The sequence below is a fragment of the Danio aesculapii genome, chromosome 20 (assembly GCF_903798145.1).
Source record: "Danio aesculapii chromosome 20, fDanAes4.1, whole genome shotgun sequence".
Classification (NCBI taxonomy): Eukaryota; Metazoa; Chordata; class Actinopteri; order Cypriniformes; family Danionidae; genus Danio; species Danio aesculapii.
The window spans coordinates 12,174,840-12,194,367 of NC_079454.1; the positions used below are offsets into that span (position 1 = coordinate 12,174,840).

At 35.5% G+C, this 19,528-nt stretch overlaps 1 protein-coding gene across 2 annotated transcripts; it reads right to left on the bottom strand.

Annotated features, from left to right (window-relative positions):
- Positions 1 to 407: 407 nt before the first annotated feature.
- Positions 408 to 17,854, bottom strand: aqp4 (aquaporin 4). Of its 2 annotated transcripts, none has more exons than XM_056481725.1 (5): positions 17,717 to 17,854; positions 14,530 to 14,950; positions 12,121 to 12,285; positions 10,090 to 10,170; positions 408 to 1,678 (listed from the first exon to the last, which is right to left on the bottom strand). In XM_056481725.1, the coding sequence occupies exons 1-5, from the start codon at positions 17,746 to 17,748 to the stop codon at positions 1,415 to 1,417; spliced, it is 963 nt and encodes a 320-aa protein (XP_056337700.1). In that variant the 5' UTR covers positions 17,749 to 17,854; the 3' UTR covers positions 408 to 1,414. The 2 variants fall into 2 exon arrangements, with proteins under 2 accessions (XP_056337700.1, XP_056337699.1); XM_056481724.1 differs by lacking the exon at positions 17,717 to 17,854 and adding an exon at positions 16,675 to 16,764.
- Positions 17,855 to 19,528: the final 1,674 nt, after the last annotated feature.

Genomic DNA, 19,528 nt, shown 5'->3' on the forward strand with positions numbered 1-19,528 from the left:
TTAGTACGATTTGTCATCCCCAAATGAGGGTTGGGTTTAGTGGTGGGGTTCGGGGATACACCTGATTTTGCATAACTATTTTACGCATTGGCGAAAAGGTGGCTAATTTGAACAAATTTATACAATGTAATTAGCATAAATTAGCCACTTTTAATTTTACGAATTAGCCACTTTTCCTCTATTATGTAAAATAGCTACGTTTAATCTTGAGATCAGGCTGGAGAAATTGCTTTATCTCCTTTTTATTGAGTTTGCATGCACAGATGATATAGGATATAAAAGTGTATTTGGTTTGCTGTCCAGGAAGAGAGTTCTGAGACTCCCAATCTGCTCCTTTGTCGAGAAATGTCGCTTTAGCATCGAATTCGCTCCCAGAGTGCCCCCCCCCCCCCCCCCCCCCCCCCCCCCCCCACCGGAAAAGGGAAGTGGTCTGTTAAAGATGCAGAATTTGGGTGGCGGAGTGATGTTTGGATCGAGAGATAAGGAAGCTAGAACTTTCAATTTATTTAGAGCAATCTTTCTTGAAAAGTATTGTATGATAGTGTGATTGCTGATGATAGGAAAGCCCTGTTAATTAGTGTGCTCCTCTCGAGCTAGTTAAAAAACTTCACTTTCCTTCATATTAAATAAGTTGCATCTATAAGAGTAGCAGAAGAAACATGCAAAAAGAAATTTGGTCATGTTATCTTGCCTTTTTTACGCAGTGCCTGATATTTGTGAAACACTTATGTTAGAGTTCTAGAAGGAAATTCTACAAATTAATTTGAGGATGAATTTCCGCACGTGTGTATGCAGAATTAATGTCACACTAGAGTTTGAGCTTGCGAAATTCTGTCGTACGGTGCTGCGTAAAGAGGCGGGATTAAACAAAATGATTAGACGTTAATTGCTCCATATTTAAAATTAAAAGGTCATGTTTTGATCTTTAATTGGTCTCACACAGTCACGTGATTCGATTTCGCAGGTCAGAGTTCCCCAAGCTTGAACTTTGCAAAGCAGCGACATGCGAAACCTGTCGCATGAGCTTGTGTTTCCAGTCTGTCGCATTCACATGCGTATGAATTGAAGTCTATTTGGTAAAAAGTGCAGCATGACCGCGGCTTTCTGAAAACCACTGAGAAGATGGTGTGAGATGAGATTGGTTCACTGGTTTGCCTAGTTATACAATCACATCTAAGGCAAAATCACACAACCTTTTTCAAGCACGTCAAGGAATTTATTAATGTGTTTCGTAAAAATAAAAAATATATTGAAAATATATTAAAAGATTTTTTATCTCGGTTTTCATTCAGTGTTTTTCTCAATTTGGATGGAAACATAGCTATTGTGTGGCAGTCTAGATGAGCTCAGTCTCTTTGAGCTGATGGATGTATTTCATTGTGTTTTGTTGTTCCTCCTCAGTGCTTCTCACTAGTCATACGGATGACAGCACCTCTCCGGTGGACTCGCGCTCCTTCTTCTCCAGATCCAGCACTCTGAGTGCCGCCTGCTTGGCCATGAGCTGAGCCTGATCGCTGGGGTATGAGTCTGTGTCCACCACGCGGTAAGGCTCCATCTGGAAGGGGCTCTTGGAGAGGACGTCAGCATAGCGGCGCTTTAGGTCAGGGTCAGGACAGAAGAGGTATTCATATACAGCTGCAGCCAGGATTCCTCCTATTAAAGGACCCACCCAGTACACCTGAGAAAGAGAGAGAGATTTTTTTGCTCCAACATTTTCAAAAAGGCAATCTGATTTAAGAATGGGAATCAAACTGAGAAAATAAATAAAAAAACTAAAAATATATGTAATTGTTTGCACAATAAATTTAACAAATAATTACCTTTAAATTAATAATTTAGCTTTTCATATTGTTTTTTTTTTTTTTTAGAAAAAAACATATTAGAAACAAATATTTAAGATTCTGCCAAAATGTATTTTTGGCATTATTAAAATATTTAAAATATTCAAAATATTTGTATTAAATTCAATCAGTTGAAAATTTAATTCATGAGTGAAATTGTTTAATGATAGACAAAAATGTGTAAATAGCTAATTTCAGTTTTGAATACATTTAAAAGATATGAAATTAAACTAAAATATTTTAAAAATACTTTAAACTGAATGTGAGTTTTAGAATTTCAAGAAAAATGTTTGAATTACATTCATGTGAAAATAAGAATTAGCAAGAAATATTTAAAATGTATTTTAAACCAAATTATGTGTAATGAGATGCAACTTCAATAATATGCATAGCTTCGTCCAGATAGGTTCATTGCTTTTTAGCTGTTGCAAAGGTCAGAGAAGCATGGTCCAAATGGTGTTAATTAAATTCGATAGATGAAGAAATGTTCAGAGACATGGGTCATCAGTGTTCCGTTTTTTAAGGTGTGCCAAAACAAAAGTGTTGTTTCCATTTCTATGGAGCTAATAATATGCCAAAATAATCTGAATTTTAATTGTGTTTATTTGAATTATTGACAATTCCCTGTTGATCACCCCTGGCCTACTTTCTGCTGAATCTGAATTTCATGATCTGAATTTCTGGTTTTGAATTTTAGAATATTGAATTTGATGTTCTGAATTTCTTCATCTTGAAAACTTGAAACAGTATTTTACAAACCCAATATCTGCATTCTGTGAATACAGAACACACAAAAAAAATCAGAAGTTTGAAAATACGTCTATAAAAAATTCAGCCTTGAAAAATTCAGTTGTCTTACAATTCAGATATTCAATATTCAAGTTATGAAATTCAAACTAAGAAAATCAAATTTAAATTAACAAATTTAAATTCAAAACAACTTTTAACAGCATATAAAAATTCAGATTTTTTAAAGTACAATTGTTAATTAAAATTAACACAATTCAAATTCAGATTGTTTTTGGCGTACTGATTTTTTTGCCTGTCTGTTTACACATTCTTTTAATTGTGACCCATATCTGATTCATGTGTTTACACTTGCCATACAATGTACAACATTGCGCATGCATGTTCTAGCATGTGCGCCACATTATCCACAATGGAAGCTTTTAGCTTTCATGACGATGAAAAATGGAAGCTTTTTTGATTTTAGCTCTGCAAAATATAAAAAGTTAGCCCAACTTTAAAATGATTTTGAGGTGGAGGAGGAGGGAAAGGGCCGTCATCGCAGCTTGCGCCTATGGTATTTACATGGTGTTCTCTAGGGGTGTCAAAATGAACGTTTCTTCGGTGCACTAGATGGGTACAATTCGATATCGGTTAAGTAATAGATCATAACCAGTTATTACGTACTGACATCATTTATCTCCTATGTGCAATGTCGCAGTAAAATACTATGGCAAAGGAAGCAAGGGGCGAGTAAATAAAACGCTCCAAATACTTAAAAGGTAGATAATTATGCACAATTCAACTGCTTGTGAGTTTGCTGGAAAGTCTTTTATTGACACTGAAGAAAGTACAGCACGAACCCCTATTTCACGACTAGGGAGAAATGCTGTAAAACTCCATCTCTGCCTCTATCTCTCACTTTGGACATTAGACCCGCTGGCGTGTTTGTAAGGTAAATTTTCCTCTCCTCTTGGCTGTTAAAACGATACTTGTGGATACCTGTGATAACCGCGTATTATGCGCATATAAACTGTAACCACGGCTGTTCTTCCTGCGTCACTCATCGGTGAACAGCGCTTTCACTTCTAAAGCCGATCTCAGCCCTTTCTGTTGAGTGGGTGAGGACAATAACCAATCATAGGGATGTAAGAACTCGCTTGACAGCGCTCAAAAAGCAAGCGGGATAATATTTACTTTAGTTTATTTGCTATAAATGCTCATGCTGTCTTCTGTGCATGTTTTGGAGTTTTGTTTGATACATTCAAAAAGAGTACTTTCTTTGAGCAGGTAAAATTAACGGTACAGTTCATATATCTTACTGCTTGTTTTAAAGGACAAAATTGTATTACAAATAATATATAAATATTAATATATTTATAGATTTGAGTAAAAAAATTCTTGTGTTGTGAAGAAAAAATCTAATTATGTATGGAAAGCATAGACAATGGACCGTGATATTGAATTGAACTGAATCAATGGCATGATAATCGCAACCGAACCGAACCATGAGACCAGTGTAGGTTCACACCCCTAATGTCTTCCACCATTCAGAGGAATTTGTGGGTACAAGAGAGATCTCAGGTCTGGTGGGAGCAAATTGTGGCAACTGACCACTTTCCTCCTCCATGTTTCCTCTGTTGTTGTCGTTTACCGTGTTGGCATCTCCACACACGCTCTTCCTTCTATGTCATTAAACCATGGAGAAGTACTTCATTGTAGCATGACCATGTTAGTCGCCATTGTCACATCCAATTTATATCTGATTTAATTCCACATATGAAGGAGGCCAGAAACAAGCTCTGAATATCATATGGTCATAGAACAGATCCGATCTGTGTCACATATGAGGAAAAAATCGGAATTGGGTCACATTAAACTGGCAGTTTGAACGGGGCCTAAAAATTTGGTGAGTGATTTATGTTCTTTATGTTTATTCAGTTAGTATAATCGTCATGAGCACTCTCACTTTCATTTTTTGAAGACATACCTTAATCAAAATTAATGAAGTTACTAAGTTTATAGTAATATTACTACAACAGTTCAGATGGCAAAGTTAGATAGCATTCTCAGATCCGCTGAAATGCTGCTTTCCGAATCACTGTCTATCTCCCCTAAATCTGTGTTTGTGTTGCAGGCGTACAAATCAGCTGTTGTGCGCATAATGAAACTTTTCATGCAAACCCTTCCTTCTTTTGCCACTCGACACTCCCACCTAAACAAAGCTGGACTCATCCACTTTCCTGACTTTTTTTAAACTAGAGGGGTGAAAACGCCCGGCTGAGACAGGGGAGTTTCATGGCTCTTTAAGGTTTAGGAAATGTAAAGAAAGCGTATGTCATAAGAAATACAAAATAATTAAACATTTGTTTTAATATGTTTATCTAAGATACACTGTATAGAGTTTTACTGGTTTTAACTGGATACAATTTTAGAGGTTTGAATTTTTTTATGTCAAATAATAAAAAAATTTTTTTTAAAGAAATATAAATTCTACACCATTATCTAGATAATTTAAGGTAATTTATTTTAAATGTTTTAAATTAATCAAACAATTAAAAATGTCATTCTAATTATAAGTATTTAGAAAATTGTTACAGATGTTTAACCCACTGCATTTTTGTGAATATGAATGCATTCCTCAGTAAAAAGTATTTACTTTCTCTTATTATATTGTCAGTGCAGTAAACAATCTGTCTCGTGTCTGAAATATGCATGTTATCAATGTGACATAGATATCGAATCTAAAACAGTGCCAAAATTGAATTACTAACGGCTGTGATGACAGAAATAGAAGTAGGCACGACCAACCTTATACAGCAAACACCAGATACATTTACAACTCTGAACAACACTACGTCCATGCCCAAAAAACCTGCTTCCAAAACCGCATCTCACTTTTTTCATCTCATTATCTCCAAACTATTAAATATACAGTATAATGATGACCAGCAGCTCTTGCTAATGTAACAGAAGCTCTGTGGCCTTCATGTGGCTCCAGCATTTCTTTCATTCATAATCTCTAAAGGCCACTATGTGTAGTGTGGTAAACACTGCATGAAAGAAATGTTTTGACCTTTCTAACGTTACAGCGGTGGCGAGGAGACCCTGAATCAAGTGTGTTGACAGCAGCAGTCACTCGGACGGCACATAACACTCATATACAGAGCAGCCAGTCTCATGTACCGCCGTTATTTCCAATGCCACATCTGTCTGGCTTCTGACTGCTGTCAAATGCTTCAAATGGAATGACATTTCAAAATCACACAAGTCCGGTATTTGGGTTTGATATTCAGTGCACCGGATTGAGATTGTGATTCTTTTATACCATGGTTCAAGAAAGGTTATGACTGATAGGTCTGTATCCATCTCTGGGCGTTCTTTGTTTTCACCAAAAAATACAGATAAAGAAATGTCTAGTGAAGATTAACATTAAAGAACAGACCTTCAATATTTTTAATGTCAACATGAACTAGAAGTTGCTGAGAGCTTTATTTCAGTATGTTAATGTACGTTCAACTGAAACTGAATATTGAGAAGGAGAAGGGCCTTTCTTTTTGTGCATGATTCACTCATAGCAAACTAATGGTAAAAGTGGCATGGTTACGAATACTGTGGCTGAAGCCGTCAAACTGACGTCAACAGCAAATGATCAGACTTTGATTGAAGATTACCAAAACAAAATTAATTTATTAATCCACAAATTCTATATTCACCTTAAAAATAATAATGTGCACTAGCAAAATAAACACTGAAAAATGTAGATTTCACACAGTTTCATTGTCACTGCTTAGCTCTTTATGACATTTTCCTGAGAGTTAAAGATTCACAAAATGTTTATTTTACCACTACGAGTTCTCTTAAATAGCAGTAAATGTGGGCCGGGCTTGACTTTGGTTCTTATTTAATATGCAAACAGTGATTGGGTGATAGGGGAGGAGGAGGAGTCTCTGTATACAATGAAACATTGTAGAGGGTGATATTATGTTTTCGCATTCAAATAAACACTTTAAAACGGTCAAGTTTTAACAAATGAAACAAGTATATTTTAGTCAAAAATCACTTCAAATTAAGCTGAACTTGTTTGGAATTTGCAGCAAATTTCTAGTTCACAGCATGGTTTTCTGTTTGAGTGTAAAAGGGGCCATTCACATCTGGCATCTTTTGAGCATGTAAGTTTGTTAATTTCAATGGAAAAAGCACTCGTGTTTTCTAGGCATGCCAAGCTGAAAAACATCTAAACTTTTCAGAATGCCACAAGCACACTGCAAGTCCAGCCTGATCCCACAAGAAAATGTAAGTATTTTGTGTTTTTTCAGTTTTGTGGCTTATTTGTATGTATTCGTACAAGTTCAGTCAAGTGAAATTGTATGATTGTATAAAGGAGGCATGGAACCTAACTCCACCAAATCGTCATTGGATGGTGAGCAAATCATACTAAATTGTACGTATTAGATCGCATGAATTCATACGAATTAGCCACAAAATCAAAAGGTTACGAATTGCTGTGAGATTGCGTTGGCAATTCACATGACAAGAACTGACCAATCAGCTTCACACTTTTGGTTTCACTGGAGAATGGAAGAACAGCTTATAATTGCAGTTTAGGGATTTCCTGAAATTTATTATTTGTCAAGTTTTTCTCCAATAAGTGGAACAACGCATTGAGATACATACATTGGGTTGGATGTATAACTGGTCAGTTGTAACTGGTAAGCATAATTCAGTTTTTACGTTAATGTTTAGAAACATTTGTATTTGTGTTTTTAAATCTTTTTAAGAATGGGATGCACCCAAATACTGTGACCATTTTGTCTATTCTCTACAAATAAATCTTATTCTTATAATAAATAAATCTATTCTCTACAAATAAGTGTACAGTAAGGGTTTTTAGGCGGTTGAAATCCTTAACTGAAATTTATTCTGTGTCGGACAGCACAGCTGAGGTTGCTTAGCAATTGCAGGAGTCAGGGAAGCACAAGCTGCGGAGCATGTTGGACTTGTTGGAGGAAGCGCTTTCATTACTACATGTAAATATACTTACTTGTGCTACCTTTAACTAGTATTTAAAAATGACAGATATATATATATATAAATGATGAGGTAAATTAAAATTTTGTCAGAACTATCGCTTTAACTTGCTGCCCATAAGAGTGAAGGTTTTAAAATACCAATGCTGCTACAGAACATTCAAATGAAAATTTTAATATGCAGGCCAAGTGTCACAAATCAAACGAGTATGATTTCAGCTAATTTCCAACCTCATATTTGTGTTTCTCATAATCAGTTAGCATGAAAACAGCCTTTTTAATAGAGGTGAATTATCATGGCTGACAACAACGAAAACAAAAACCAAACTGTGTGCAAGAACAACTGTTACTTCTTGACCAACTGGTTCAGGAAAACATGGATATAATCAAAGGAAAGTTTGGAGATTCCACCTAATTAATGTGTTAATCTCCACCTGGTGGTAACATACTTAATAATCTGACAACTCCCATTTAACTGTCCACCAAATTTACAGTTTTCAGAACAAGTGAATGTGCTTTTTAGCAATAGAAAATGAAACGGCTATTTCCAAATCTCTGATTTCTAAAAAAATTGCATCTTAAAAATGCCACTCACTCTTTCAAATCCCAATAAAGGCCGGTGATCCGCAAGACAAACTGAACATGAAGACAAAATAATGTTGAGGAAATTAATGGGCAATTAGTTCATCAAAGCAGCAGGAGTTTATCATCAGTATCATCTGAACAAAGTAAAGGTCTTGACATACAGCCCTATTTGAACAATCTAAGAGCATGGTTTAATCTCACAGCGCAGATTCACTTAGGAAATGTCCGAATCCACTTTTGCTATTTTAAGGATGCAAAAAAATGGTTATTGCAGCTGTATTTTCTTAATGATTAATAGGTGTTTTTTGGGTGCAACATGTATTAAACTAACCACAGTCTCATCCCCCATTCCTGTCAAGTGTGAGGTGCATTCGTGCTATTGCGCATTCGCTGTTTACATGGTGGACATTGTGAGTGGAAAAACTGAATGCTTCACAAGCAATGACACATATCTTGCTTGTACGCGAAGTTAAAGCGTGAGCAGATCATCTACAGATCAAGCCAGATTCCACCAAAGCCCTCTGAAGGTGGAGAAGGCATGGAAGGATGTTGCAGCTTTTATATTTATGACAATAGTAATATTTTACATTTTAATATTTAAATTTTTTATATTTAAAGATTTGTATGTGCTGCTGTACATCCCTGTGTGTGTAATAAGCAAATGTTATGCATGTTTTGGACCCACATATCACTAAACTTAAATAAAAAAAAAATCAAACTTGCATTATTGTCTTTAGACCAGCTTTTAGTTGGTCAACAGTGCAGCCTATTTCAGTTGCCTCAAAATAGCAATGCACCAACAATACACCTTAACACACCTGCCTTTCAGACCAGCATGTCAATGGGCATATGAATGAGTGTAAATAAAGCTGCTATTTAAAAACGTAGCCCAGTATGTGAAAATGATATCTGCGCTGAGCTCAAACTAATAAAAAAACCATGCATTGTGTTTGGCACCGCATTGCACTGGGTGTACGATGTCTTGACATTTAAGAGAATTTGGACTGAAAGCCATTCAGAAACCAAACCTTCACACCTTGTAAAAAAATTTAAACTTATGGCATTGGTGTTTTCAGTCCAATAACATTTTTTGTTTTGAGTTTCAGATATTTGAATACTCAAAACAAAACATTTGCCATTTGTAAAATACCCACTCATGTCTACACAGCAATGGTCATTCTACACATAAGCTAATGATGCGTGTTATTCACAACAGATACATTGTTTAGGTTACATCACTATGGGAATATAAAAGGCTAGAGCAAAAAGAGAAAAAAGATTGATGAAACATGTTCCAACCAAAAAGTACGAATATTGACAAAGAAATTCTCTGCAATACATGCAAATATTTTTACAACGTGGTCTATGATTTGCATGAGAATTCAACTTTATAACCTTGTAAATAACTGAATGCATGAACTTATTTGGGTCTGGTGTGTTTGCCACACTTTCAAAAGTGTGTGCAAAAGTCAGTAAAGGGGAAGGTGATGTGCAGATTTTTAGGAATATACAGAACCAAATCCGATCCCATTGGGAGTCAGGACACTAAAAATAGAGCTGAAATGCAGGACTGTCCAAGGAAAATGGATGACTGGTCACCCTACACTGATATATAGAATATTAATCACCCCAGTATATTGAGCTTCATGCCAAAGGCCTGTTGTCGGTCAGAGATAAACATCATCTTGATCCAAATATAGTTCAGTCACCTTTGCAAGAGTGAAACAAAGCCAAAATGTTCTTCTTAAAAAAGTGCTGGCATTGAATCTGATTCTTGTCAGCTTCGCTTTTAATCAATCACAGTTGCAATGGCCTTGCTGACCTTTATGCACATGAATATTCATGAAGCAACTAGAAAGAACTCTGCATTGTTTATTTACAAGCAGAAGATATTGTGTAAATCTTACCCAATGGTCCTGCCATTTTACCATGATGACCGCGGGACCAAAAGAGCGAGCTGGATTCATACTGGCCCCAGTGTACGGGATCTGAAATGAACAAAAAACATTGATTGGAAAAATGGAAATATGTGCCAAAACTCCCAAAACTGCACTTATATATACAATGCATTGCAGTTTCATGTTGATTTTACCACTAAACTATTTTTATTTTATTTCTGCACTGCACAAATTATGATTATAGGATCAAATTATTCATATTATTAATTATTTATTGTTATCAGTTCCTGGGTTGCACAAGACAATTTTATGACCTCAGAAAACTTTTATGCTAAAACATGATTAATAAATTAATAAATTTTGATATTTGTATTACAAACCAGCTCTTTATGAATGTCTTTTCTGACAAAGTATTTAAACGCGGATGTCAAGTGTTTGTTATTGCTGCACTATACATTTTTTGTTGTTGGTTCAACTTAAAAAGTAAGTGTTCATGCTGCCTTAAAATTTTAAGTTTACTTCACTTAAATAGTGAAGTTGTCTTAACTCAGGTTAAAGTTGACATGACTTGACAATACAAGTGTAATGGACGTGGTCCAAGTTTAGTTAACTTAAATAAATAAGTCGTTGTAATAAAGAATGATGTTGATAGAACTTTATAATTAAAGTGCAATTGAGTTTAGTGAACTTAAATACTGAAGTTGACTCTCTCATGCACTCAAATACACTACGGCCAATTTTATTTATTCAATTCACTTATACTGCATGTCTTTGGGGAAAACAGGAGCACCCGGGGGAAACCCACCTAAACACAGGAAGAACATGCAAACTTCACACAGAAATGCCAACTGACCTAGCCAGAACTCAAACCAGTGACTTTTTTGCAGTAAACCGACAGTGCAAACCACTGAGCCACCATGCCATGTTACTTACTTAACTTACATGTTACTTAAGGATGTCTAATGGTTCCACAAATGGACCATGGCTCATTTAATACTAAAAATGAAGTCTGCAAATAAACTTTTACCAAAGAAGCAAGAATCTGAGAAGAACCTCAGACAAACACACCACAACTTTACAATGAAAACATGACAGTCATTGTTGCCAGATACACTTGAATGTTCCAAAACTCTCCCAACGCACAAAAAAGACCTAAAAACTAAAAATGAGTATGTAAACAAACTTCACAAGAAAAAAATCACAGGAACAACAAGAATGTTGAATAAAAGAAGTTCTGTGGAAGTTTTCTCAAGAAATTTCTGAGAAAACAGGTGCCAAAAATTGATGGTTAGTATAATATATTAATAAAGCATTTCAGCTTTAGTTTATGCAGCACAATGGCTAAGCAGTTAAGACAATTGCCTCACAGAAAGAAGGTTGCTGGTTTGAGTCCCGGCTTGAATAGTGGGTTGTTCCAATGAGGGCTGTGCAATTCATCAAAAAATCTATTTTGATTTCAATTTTGGCCTCGAACGATTATGGAAAAAAAGAAAACTCAAGAAGGTTTGGAACTACCTGAGGGAGAGTAAATGGTGAGTAAATTTTCATTTAGGGTGAACTATCCCTTTAAAAAGAATAGCAAAAGGTAAAACATCAAAAACATATGATGAGTGAGCCCAGTGACAGTGGTTTATCTCTTTAAATCACAAATCCCCTCTAAAGGCTCTTAAATGGGGTTTGTATCTGTGCCAGGCCTAAATACACGAGTGCATGTAGAGGCCATCCTGGTCTCATGCCAACATCCTTAGCAACACAAATGAGCTTCTATAAACACCTCATCTGCAGTTTCTGCTGGGACTATTGGCATGGAAATAACACCATCACTTGGGATTGTAGTTAAGCTACAAACCCTCCAAAGGGAAACTAAGCAGATACACCTCAAGAGACTAATATTTGTAGGATCAAGATCTTCAAGCTTGTCTTAAAAATGGACTTGATAGTGCAGGATGTTAATTATTGCCTTTCCTCATATTTAAAACTCTACAAGCAATTTTATGCATTTAATATAATTTCTAATGATGCAAATAAGGAAAAACTCACCGCAAAGAGATGGCCGATGCACACAGACAGACCAATAGCCAGTGCTGCCGAACCTTTGAGATCATTACGCTTGGGGTCACAGGTGGCAAAGACAGTAAAAACAAGCTCGAAAGTGATGATGAGCTCTATCACAATAGCATGACCAGCGGAGATCTCTTCATTAACCTGCAGGGGGAGACAGCGAGTTATTTAAATACCATTAACTTCATTGACACCAGCGTTCTTCAGTCACTTTCCAACAGGATCTGACTATTTTTTTTTATATAATTCAGGGTTCACACTAATGTAAAATGCTCAATTCCTGCTTAGTTACTAAATGCTGTACTATTAGCTGATGCGTTTATGGTGCCTTCACATGTTGTCGAAATGATTGTAAATACCTGAGTTTCTGAGCTGAAGAGGCTTAAAACATTTACAGAAACTGCTGTGACTGGCTGCTATTCTCTTTTATTCTCACAACAGCTTTATCACCTTGTCTTGTCTTTAAAGAAATAAAGTAATAAATTAAAGTAATATATTTATTATTAATAATTTCATACATAAACAGAAATTTAGAACATATTTGGCTGAAATTCTAGAATTGTAAGCAAGCTGAATCTGGATGATACATTTTTCATTCTTTCTGAATGCATCAAGAATTCTTCAAACTTCTAAAGTGGGAAATATCCAATAACATGTAAAGGCAGCATAAATCATGTGTAAAAAATAGGTTTCAAAGGAATGTGCCATCAATTGTTCATCATAAGGTCAACCTCTATATTTTTCTTCTGTTCAACACAAATTTTGTTACTAATAGCCTTTAATGTATTTTGTTTAATTACACATTTAATTACATTTGTAAACTTAATTTTAGAAGATGCTGTGCTGACTAATCTGGATCCAACAGTAATATCCCACAACATACAGTAAGTGTGAGTAATAGTTTTTTATTATTTTGTAACTATTCATTTGTATAGTATTGAGAATTTAAACATTTTTAACATAAATCAAAGCAGCGTTCATCTAAGTTTGTAGGGTGTCAAACACACATGCAGACATTCACATCAACACAGCTGTACTTTACAACTTTAAATTTTTTAAAATATGCAAACTACTAGCCAATCATACTGGTGATTACTTCAGAGTCTACTCTGTAAAAATATCCTTCAATGAACAGTTTCCATATTTAGTGATTTCATATTTTTGGTTTATTTATAGTTATGAATTGCATTATGGAACCTTGATCTCTGCTCTGTCTAATTTTGATGTAGAAAATCTACAGTTTAACTTTTATTGACATTTTAGTGTTCTGATGAATGGGTTCAAACTAAACAGATCATAGTCTATTACTTATAAATTCAGATTTTTTTATGGAATTAACTTGATAATAGTGTAAGCGGACCACAGAAAACAGTATAAAAAAGCTATAAAAATAAAAAAATATATAAAATGTTTTGCTTAGATCTTCTTTAGTGCTCAAAAGATTATTTTGATGGTCTGATTTAGATCTTTAGAACTACATGTGAACTAACAGTCATTAGAATTGACAGAGTTTCTGCCTAAAATGTTCTGACTTTTTTTTTTCATCTAATGACTGTGATGAACTTTGTGAACCTAATCTACTAATCATAACCCTAACCTAACAGTCTAACTGTTGAAATGGCACATGCAAAATTACTTATAGTTTCAAGCAGTGCTGAGTACAAGTAACGCAAGTTAAATATCACTTTTCGAGTAACGAGTAAAGTAACACATTACTTAAAAAAAAAAAAAAGTAATAATATGAGTTACTTTTTAGTTTAATTAAGTAGCTTTTAAAAAATAAATTGAAATTAAAGTAGTCACAATGAATCACGCAGTCAATGAGAGAATGTGTTCATCATTTGGAACCCATTGATGAAAAGGAAAATGGGATTAGAGTATCAATGGACAGTGATTTTACTTAAGACAAATAGTACAAAAGTAGCAAACACACTGCTTTAAACTTTCAATAATCTGTATATACGGTACGTATAGCTCTGGGGTAAGGAAGTTCTCAGATAACATTATAACAAAATATATATATTTTTTTGTTTGTGTTTTTTAAAGGTAAATGTAGGTGTAGATTATATAGTACATTGTTAATTGCAGAGCTCCTCTATTAAAAAAGAAAGACAAGTTCTGAAAGAGATCAAGCCTCAGCCAGGTTATGAAAAGAAACGCAAAATCAACACAAAAGTAACGCAAAAGTAACTTATTACTTACTATAAAAGGTAACTAGGTAATGCAACTAGTTACTTTTTGGGGAGTAATTCAATATTGTAATGCATTACTTTCTAAAGTAACTTTCCCCAACACTGGTCTCAAGCAGAAAACACCTCAAGGCAGGCCATCAAAATAAAGAGTAACCATTTTTAGCTGAATTTTCTCTCTCTATTCATCAATACTCACAGACGTCACTCCCATTCCTCCTCTCACTGACGCCGGTGTCACTCCATACAAGATGGCTGCTCCCACCACTGCCCCCAAACACTGTGCCAACAAATAAAACACACCCTTCGCCAGACTCAGCTTCCGTGTAGCAACCATTGCCACAGTAACAGCCGGGTTGATGTGGGCCCCGCTGATGTGCCCAAAACACTGGACGAGGGTTGCGATGGACAAGCCAAAGCATAGGGAGATGAGGACGAGGTCGGCAGGTGGAGGGTTCTCCTGTTTTGCTCCCCAGTTGATGGTGGATCCCAGACTGAGCAGCACGAATATTATCATGGCCAAAAACTCTCCGGAAACCGCCCGCCAGAATTCCTGAGTCCACACACCTTTGAAGGCTGCCATGATACTGTTATTGCATGAGCAAGATGACACGCACCTCCTTAAAAGGACAAAAATAGATGGAATATATATAAGACCAAGAGTCTATTAGACAAAAACATCAACAAAAACACACTTATTTTACTTACAAATAGTGTAGGATTATAACACTCAATTTAAAATGTTTGAAGAATTGTGAGAAGGATAGATGATAGTGAAATGTTAGGGAATGTCTTTTGGAGCTGTCCAACCATTAAGCCTTTCTGGCAGGACATTAAAAAAGTTGTACAAAATATCTTTGGAGATGAAATGGATAGCGCTTTTTCAAATATTTACTTGGGTAACTTAGCAGACAACTTGACAGTGAAGGATAAGTACTTAGGACAAAAGAAGGACAAGTACAAGATACACTGAAAAAAATATTCAAAGTGGATTTCTTGGATTTACTAAATTTATTTGAGTTAAATGGATGCAAACAATTTATTTGAGCTCAATTAAATCCAACAAATTAAGATAAACATAATTCAGCTTCATTTGTTTGTTTAAATTCAAAATAAAAGCATTGTAGGAGCGGGCCCTTGACAATGTCTCTGGGGGCCCCCTAAATGTATAGGCCCTTAGAATCGTCCTAACTTAAACCTGATTGGGACATCCCTACTTGTAAGGACATAAGTGACAGATGTAACTCATCTAAGTTCTGATGCTATTTTTTCTTCTTAAAAAATAAATTAAAAGAAAAGTGAAAAAAAGAAAAGTGTTGCATCAAATAAGTTTTTCACCAGCATCCAACTGTTCACTACTCTTTCTTGAGTTCGTTTTAAGAGGGTTCGCTTTATGGAGGTTTGGACACCTTTAATTGTTGTAATGTGGATAAAACATGATCTATTTAAGTGAATGAGAATATACAGTACAATTTTCAACCATTCTATGATTGATCATAAAAGATTGTTATAGTAGTTTATCTCTATCCTCATGGTTTAAAGTGTCTCATCATGCGGTTAATCAGTGTGCTCCTTCCAAGTGGAAATTCAGTAATTAGAGAGGCCTCAGCTTTCTTTTAAAGAATCCATAGAGCACATGCTTGGAAAATTTCCAGAAAGAGTCATAAACAAACTGGATCTATTATTAACAATAATGGTTTAATATACACTATATTTAAAAAATGCATGCATGCATTTTACATATCATTGCTTTTTACATATCAATGCTGAGAGAAACTTAAAAAGGAAAGACAAACGAGACCTAAATAATTTGTGGAACATATTATGAGTGACAAAAACAACCATATTGGCATATTTTAACTAAATGGATTCTATTCATGTTATAACCACATTATAATAATCAATCAATTTACCCAAATGTCTGTTTTATTTTTGAAGAACTTTTAATAATTAAGGTTTTACATCCCTACTAATAATAAAATAATAATAATAATAAAAAAAAAACCCAAACTAATCAACAGACAAAGCAAGGAAACAAACCAAGACCAGCAAATCAACATAGTCTGGTTTAAGATAACCTACGGTTTACCATAGCCTACCGCATCAAATTATGCCATAAATGCAATAAAATTAATAACTTATATCATTTTAGCGGACAAATATGATAAATTAATGAAACGCTATGTCACAATTTGCACTGACTATTTAAAAGAAGCAATATTACGTGGACCCGGATGTTGACCTGCAGGTAGGCTGTACTTATAGTAACTAGCCTAACATTGTGAGCTCAACGAACAGAAGCATCACTTTACAAGCCAAAACAACTAACCGACGACGAACTTACCGAAGAAAGCCACAAATTCTGTTCGGAACCGAGACGCGCGAAAACGCCTTTCTCATCCCCGAACAAGCATCCTCTCAGAGGGAGAAGATAACCTCAAACAAGACATCTGAAGCACCGTATCGTGCTGTGGGTGAGAAGAGCTATTATAAACACGCACTTTTAATGATCAATATGTGAGTGAGTTTAAGTGTTCAGCATCTCCTCCCTCTGATTCACACGCGCACACAGAAGCGCGCACGCGTGTCCCCTGCGTTTCGGTCAATTAAAGTCAGGATTAACTATTCAGATATGATTTTGCACAGTGCTTGTTAACGACAATAACCTTTCCCTCTAGCTAACTAATACTGGGAATGTTATATAGCCTATTTTTAATCAATTTACATATAATATTAAAAATAAATACAACAACAAAGCTGTTTGCGAATGATTTGGTTGGTCTCAAAGGGGCTAGAATGCCAGATTAACGTGTGCCAGTGACATTTATGATGACATTTCACACTCCCTAGGTATATTTATATCTTATATATCCTTATTTATCTTTGATTTATGGAGGGACCAGTGTTTGAACCTCCTACATCACAAGCGAGCTCATAATAAAAACATTTTTCCATTTTCAATAAACTGGAGCAACATTGCCTTATATGAATCAAACATAAGAAAGTTTCTAAACCAAATACAATCAAGTTTATAATATTTCATCATACATGCAATATTGTTTTATAACAAAGGAATCAAACCAAGTCAAGTCTATTCTGAACATTTTTTTTTTGCAGATACAAAATGAGAATTATTTTTCAAAGCTTAAAACAAAGATTAATTTCTTTTATTTAGCAAGAAAATTCATTTTCAGTGTTTTAGTTCAAAATATGATGTTTAATATGCTACTTGTCACAAAACGAATAAATGTTTTTAACTGTACATTTCCAGAACATATTTTAAAGTGTAGGCTAGTTTTATTTTTTACAGACTAACCAACTAGACAAGCAGAACTATGTATGCTACTGATCATGTGAGTATCTAGCACTTTTGCTCTTAAACTCACCTGAATGTGTCCAGGGCTCCACAGCTTGTCATTCCTCTTCAGACTGACTGTCAGCTCAGTGTGCTCCTCTCACAGTGTCGTGTTACCGGCTCTTCATGGTCAAATCAGAGCGGAGAGACCACAGCACATAGATATGAAGCTGTCTGAGCAACTGATCTGACAGCGCTGACTAGAGCACTGACACATTTCACACAACTCACACATTCAGTCCCATTCAGTCACAGTTACATCAGGCCATCTATCTATCTATCTATCTATCTATCTATCTATCTATCTATCTATCTATCTATCTATCTATCTATCTATCTATCTATCTATCTATCTATCTGTCTGTCTGTCTGTCTGTCTGTCTGTCTGTCTGTCTGTCTGTCTGTCTGTCTGTCTGTCTGTCTGTCTGTTTGTCCGTTTCTCTCTCTCCATCCATCCGTCTGTCCCCCTCTCTCTCTCTCTCTCTCTCTCTCTCTCTGTCTGTCTATTCCGTCCGTCAGTCAGTCCGTCCTTCCATCCATCTTTCTATCCATCTATCTATCTATCTATCTATCTATCTATCTATCTATCTATCTATCTATCTATCTATCTATCTATCTATCTATCTATCTATCTGTCTGTCTGTCTGTCTGTCTGTCTGTCTGTCTGTCTGTCTGTCTGTCTGTCTGTCTGTTTGTCCGTTTCTCTCTCTCCATCCATCCGTCTGTCCCCCCCTCTCTCTCTCTCTCTCTCTCTGTCTGTCTATACCGTCCGTCAGTCAGTCCGTCCTTCCATCCATCTTTCTATCTATCCATCTATCTATCTATCTATCTATCTATCTATCTATCTATCTATCTATCTATCTATCTATCTATCTATCTGTCTGTCTGTCTGTCTGTCTATCCGTCCGTCCGTCCGTCCGTCCATCCATCCATCCATCCATCTTTCTTTCTGTGTGTCTGTTTATCATTTCCAATCCTTATTAGTCACTTAATGAATTGAACTTGTACACCAGTTAGTCATATAAGACATCAGTTTAATGTGAACTATTGCCAAGGGTCAAAGAGCTGAGATTTATTTCTTTGTGAGATAATCTACTTGTTTATTTAGACATTTTCATGTGTTAGTTGTAATGCGACTATTTCACTTTTTGTTTAAAGAGACTATTTTGCTCATTTACCTGTACTTGATAAAAACACATCTTTCCAGTCTTCAGTGCTATAATCTATCAGAAATGATTTTTAATATGCTAATTTGATAGTCAGGAAACTGTTTTTATTAGTATCAGTGTTGAAACATCTTTATTTCCTTTGAGGAAACTGTGATGCATTTTAGTTTTTGCATTTTCATTTTTGACAAATACAATGTTTGAAAGAAGAAATCATTTTTAACGTTATAAATAGCTAATTGTAACGTTTGAAAACATTTTGTTACATTTTAAATGTACTATTACTTTTGATCAATTCAAAACATTGTTTCTAAATAAAATGTTTGATTTCTTTTTAGGTAATAGTTAAAAATAACTATTATAAGGTACTCGATTATTTGAGACACTGCTCGCTGCAGAGCCACTTGAGCTCCTGCGAGGGGGAGCTTGAGCTCTCGCTCCTCCTCCTATAAGCTGTTTTAATGCGTACACCCACCCCACCCCTAACCCCAACCCCCAGTGACATCACTCGTAGAAGTAGTGCAAGGAAGGAGGAGCTGGAGCTCAAGTTCCCCCGTGCTGGAGCTCAGCTCTGCATAAGTGGCTCTACAGTGAGCACCACTTGGAATTTTTGATGTTACCGTTATACCAGCCTCAACAGTAAAATATTGTAAAAGAGCAGATTTGGACACAATGTA

Bases quoted from the DNA above. Each gene is read 5' to 3' on its own strand.
- aqp4 (XM_056481724.1), bottom strand. From the start codon at position 16,730: ATGAGAAAGGCGTTTTCGCGCGTCTCGGTTCCGAACAGAATTTGTGGC. The intron at 12,286-14,529 runs GTGAGTATTGAT...CTCCCCCTGCAG, and splicing joins GAGGAATGGGAGTGACGTCT to GTTAATGAAGAGATCTCCGC. The intron at 10,171-12,120 runs GTGAGTTTTTCC...TGTTCATTTCAG, and splicing joins GCATCGGCCATCTCTTTGCG to ATCCCGTACACTGGGGCCAG.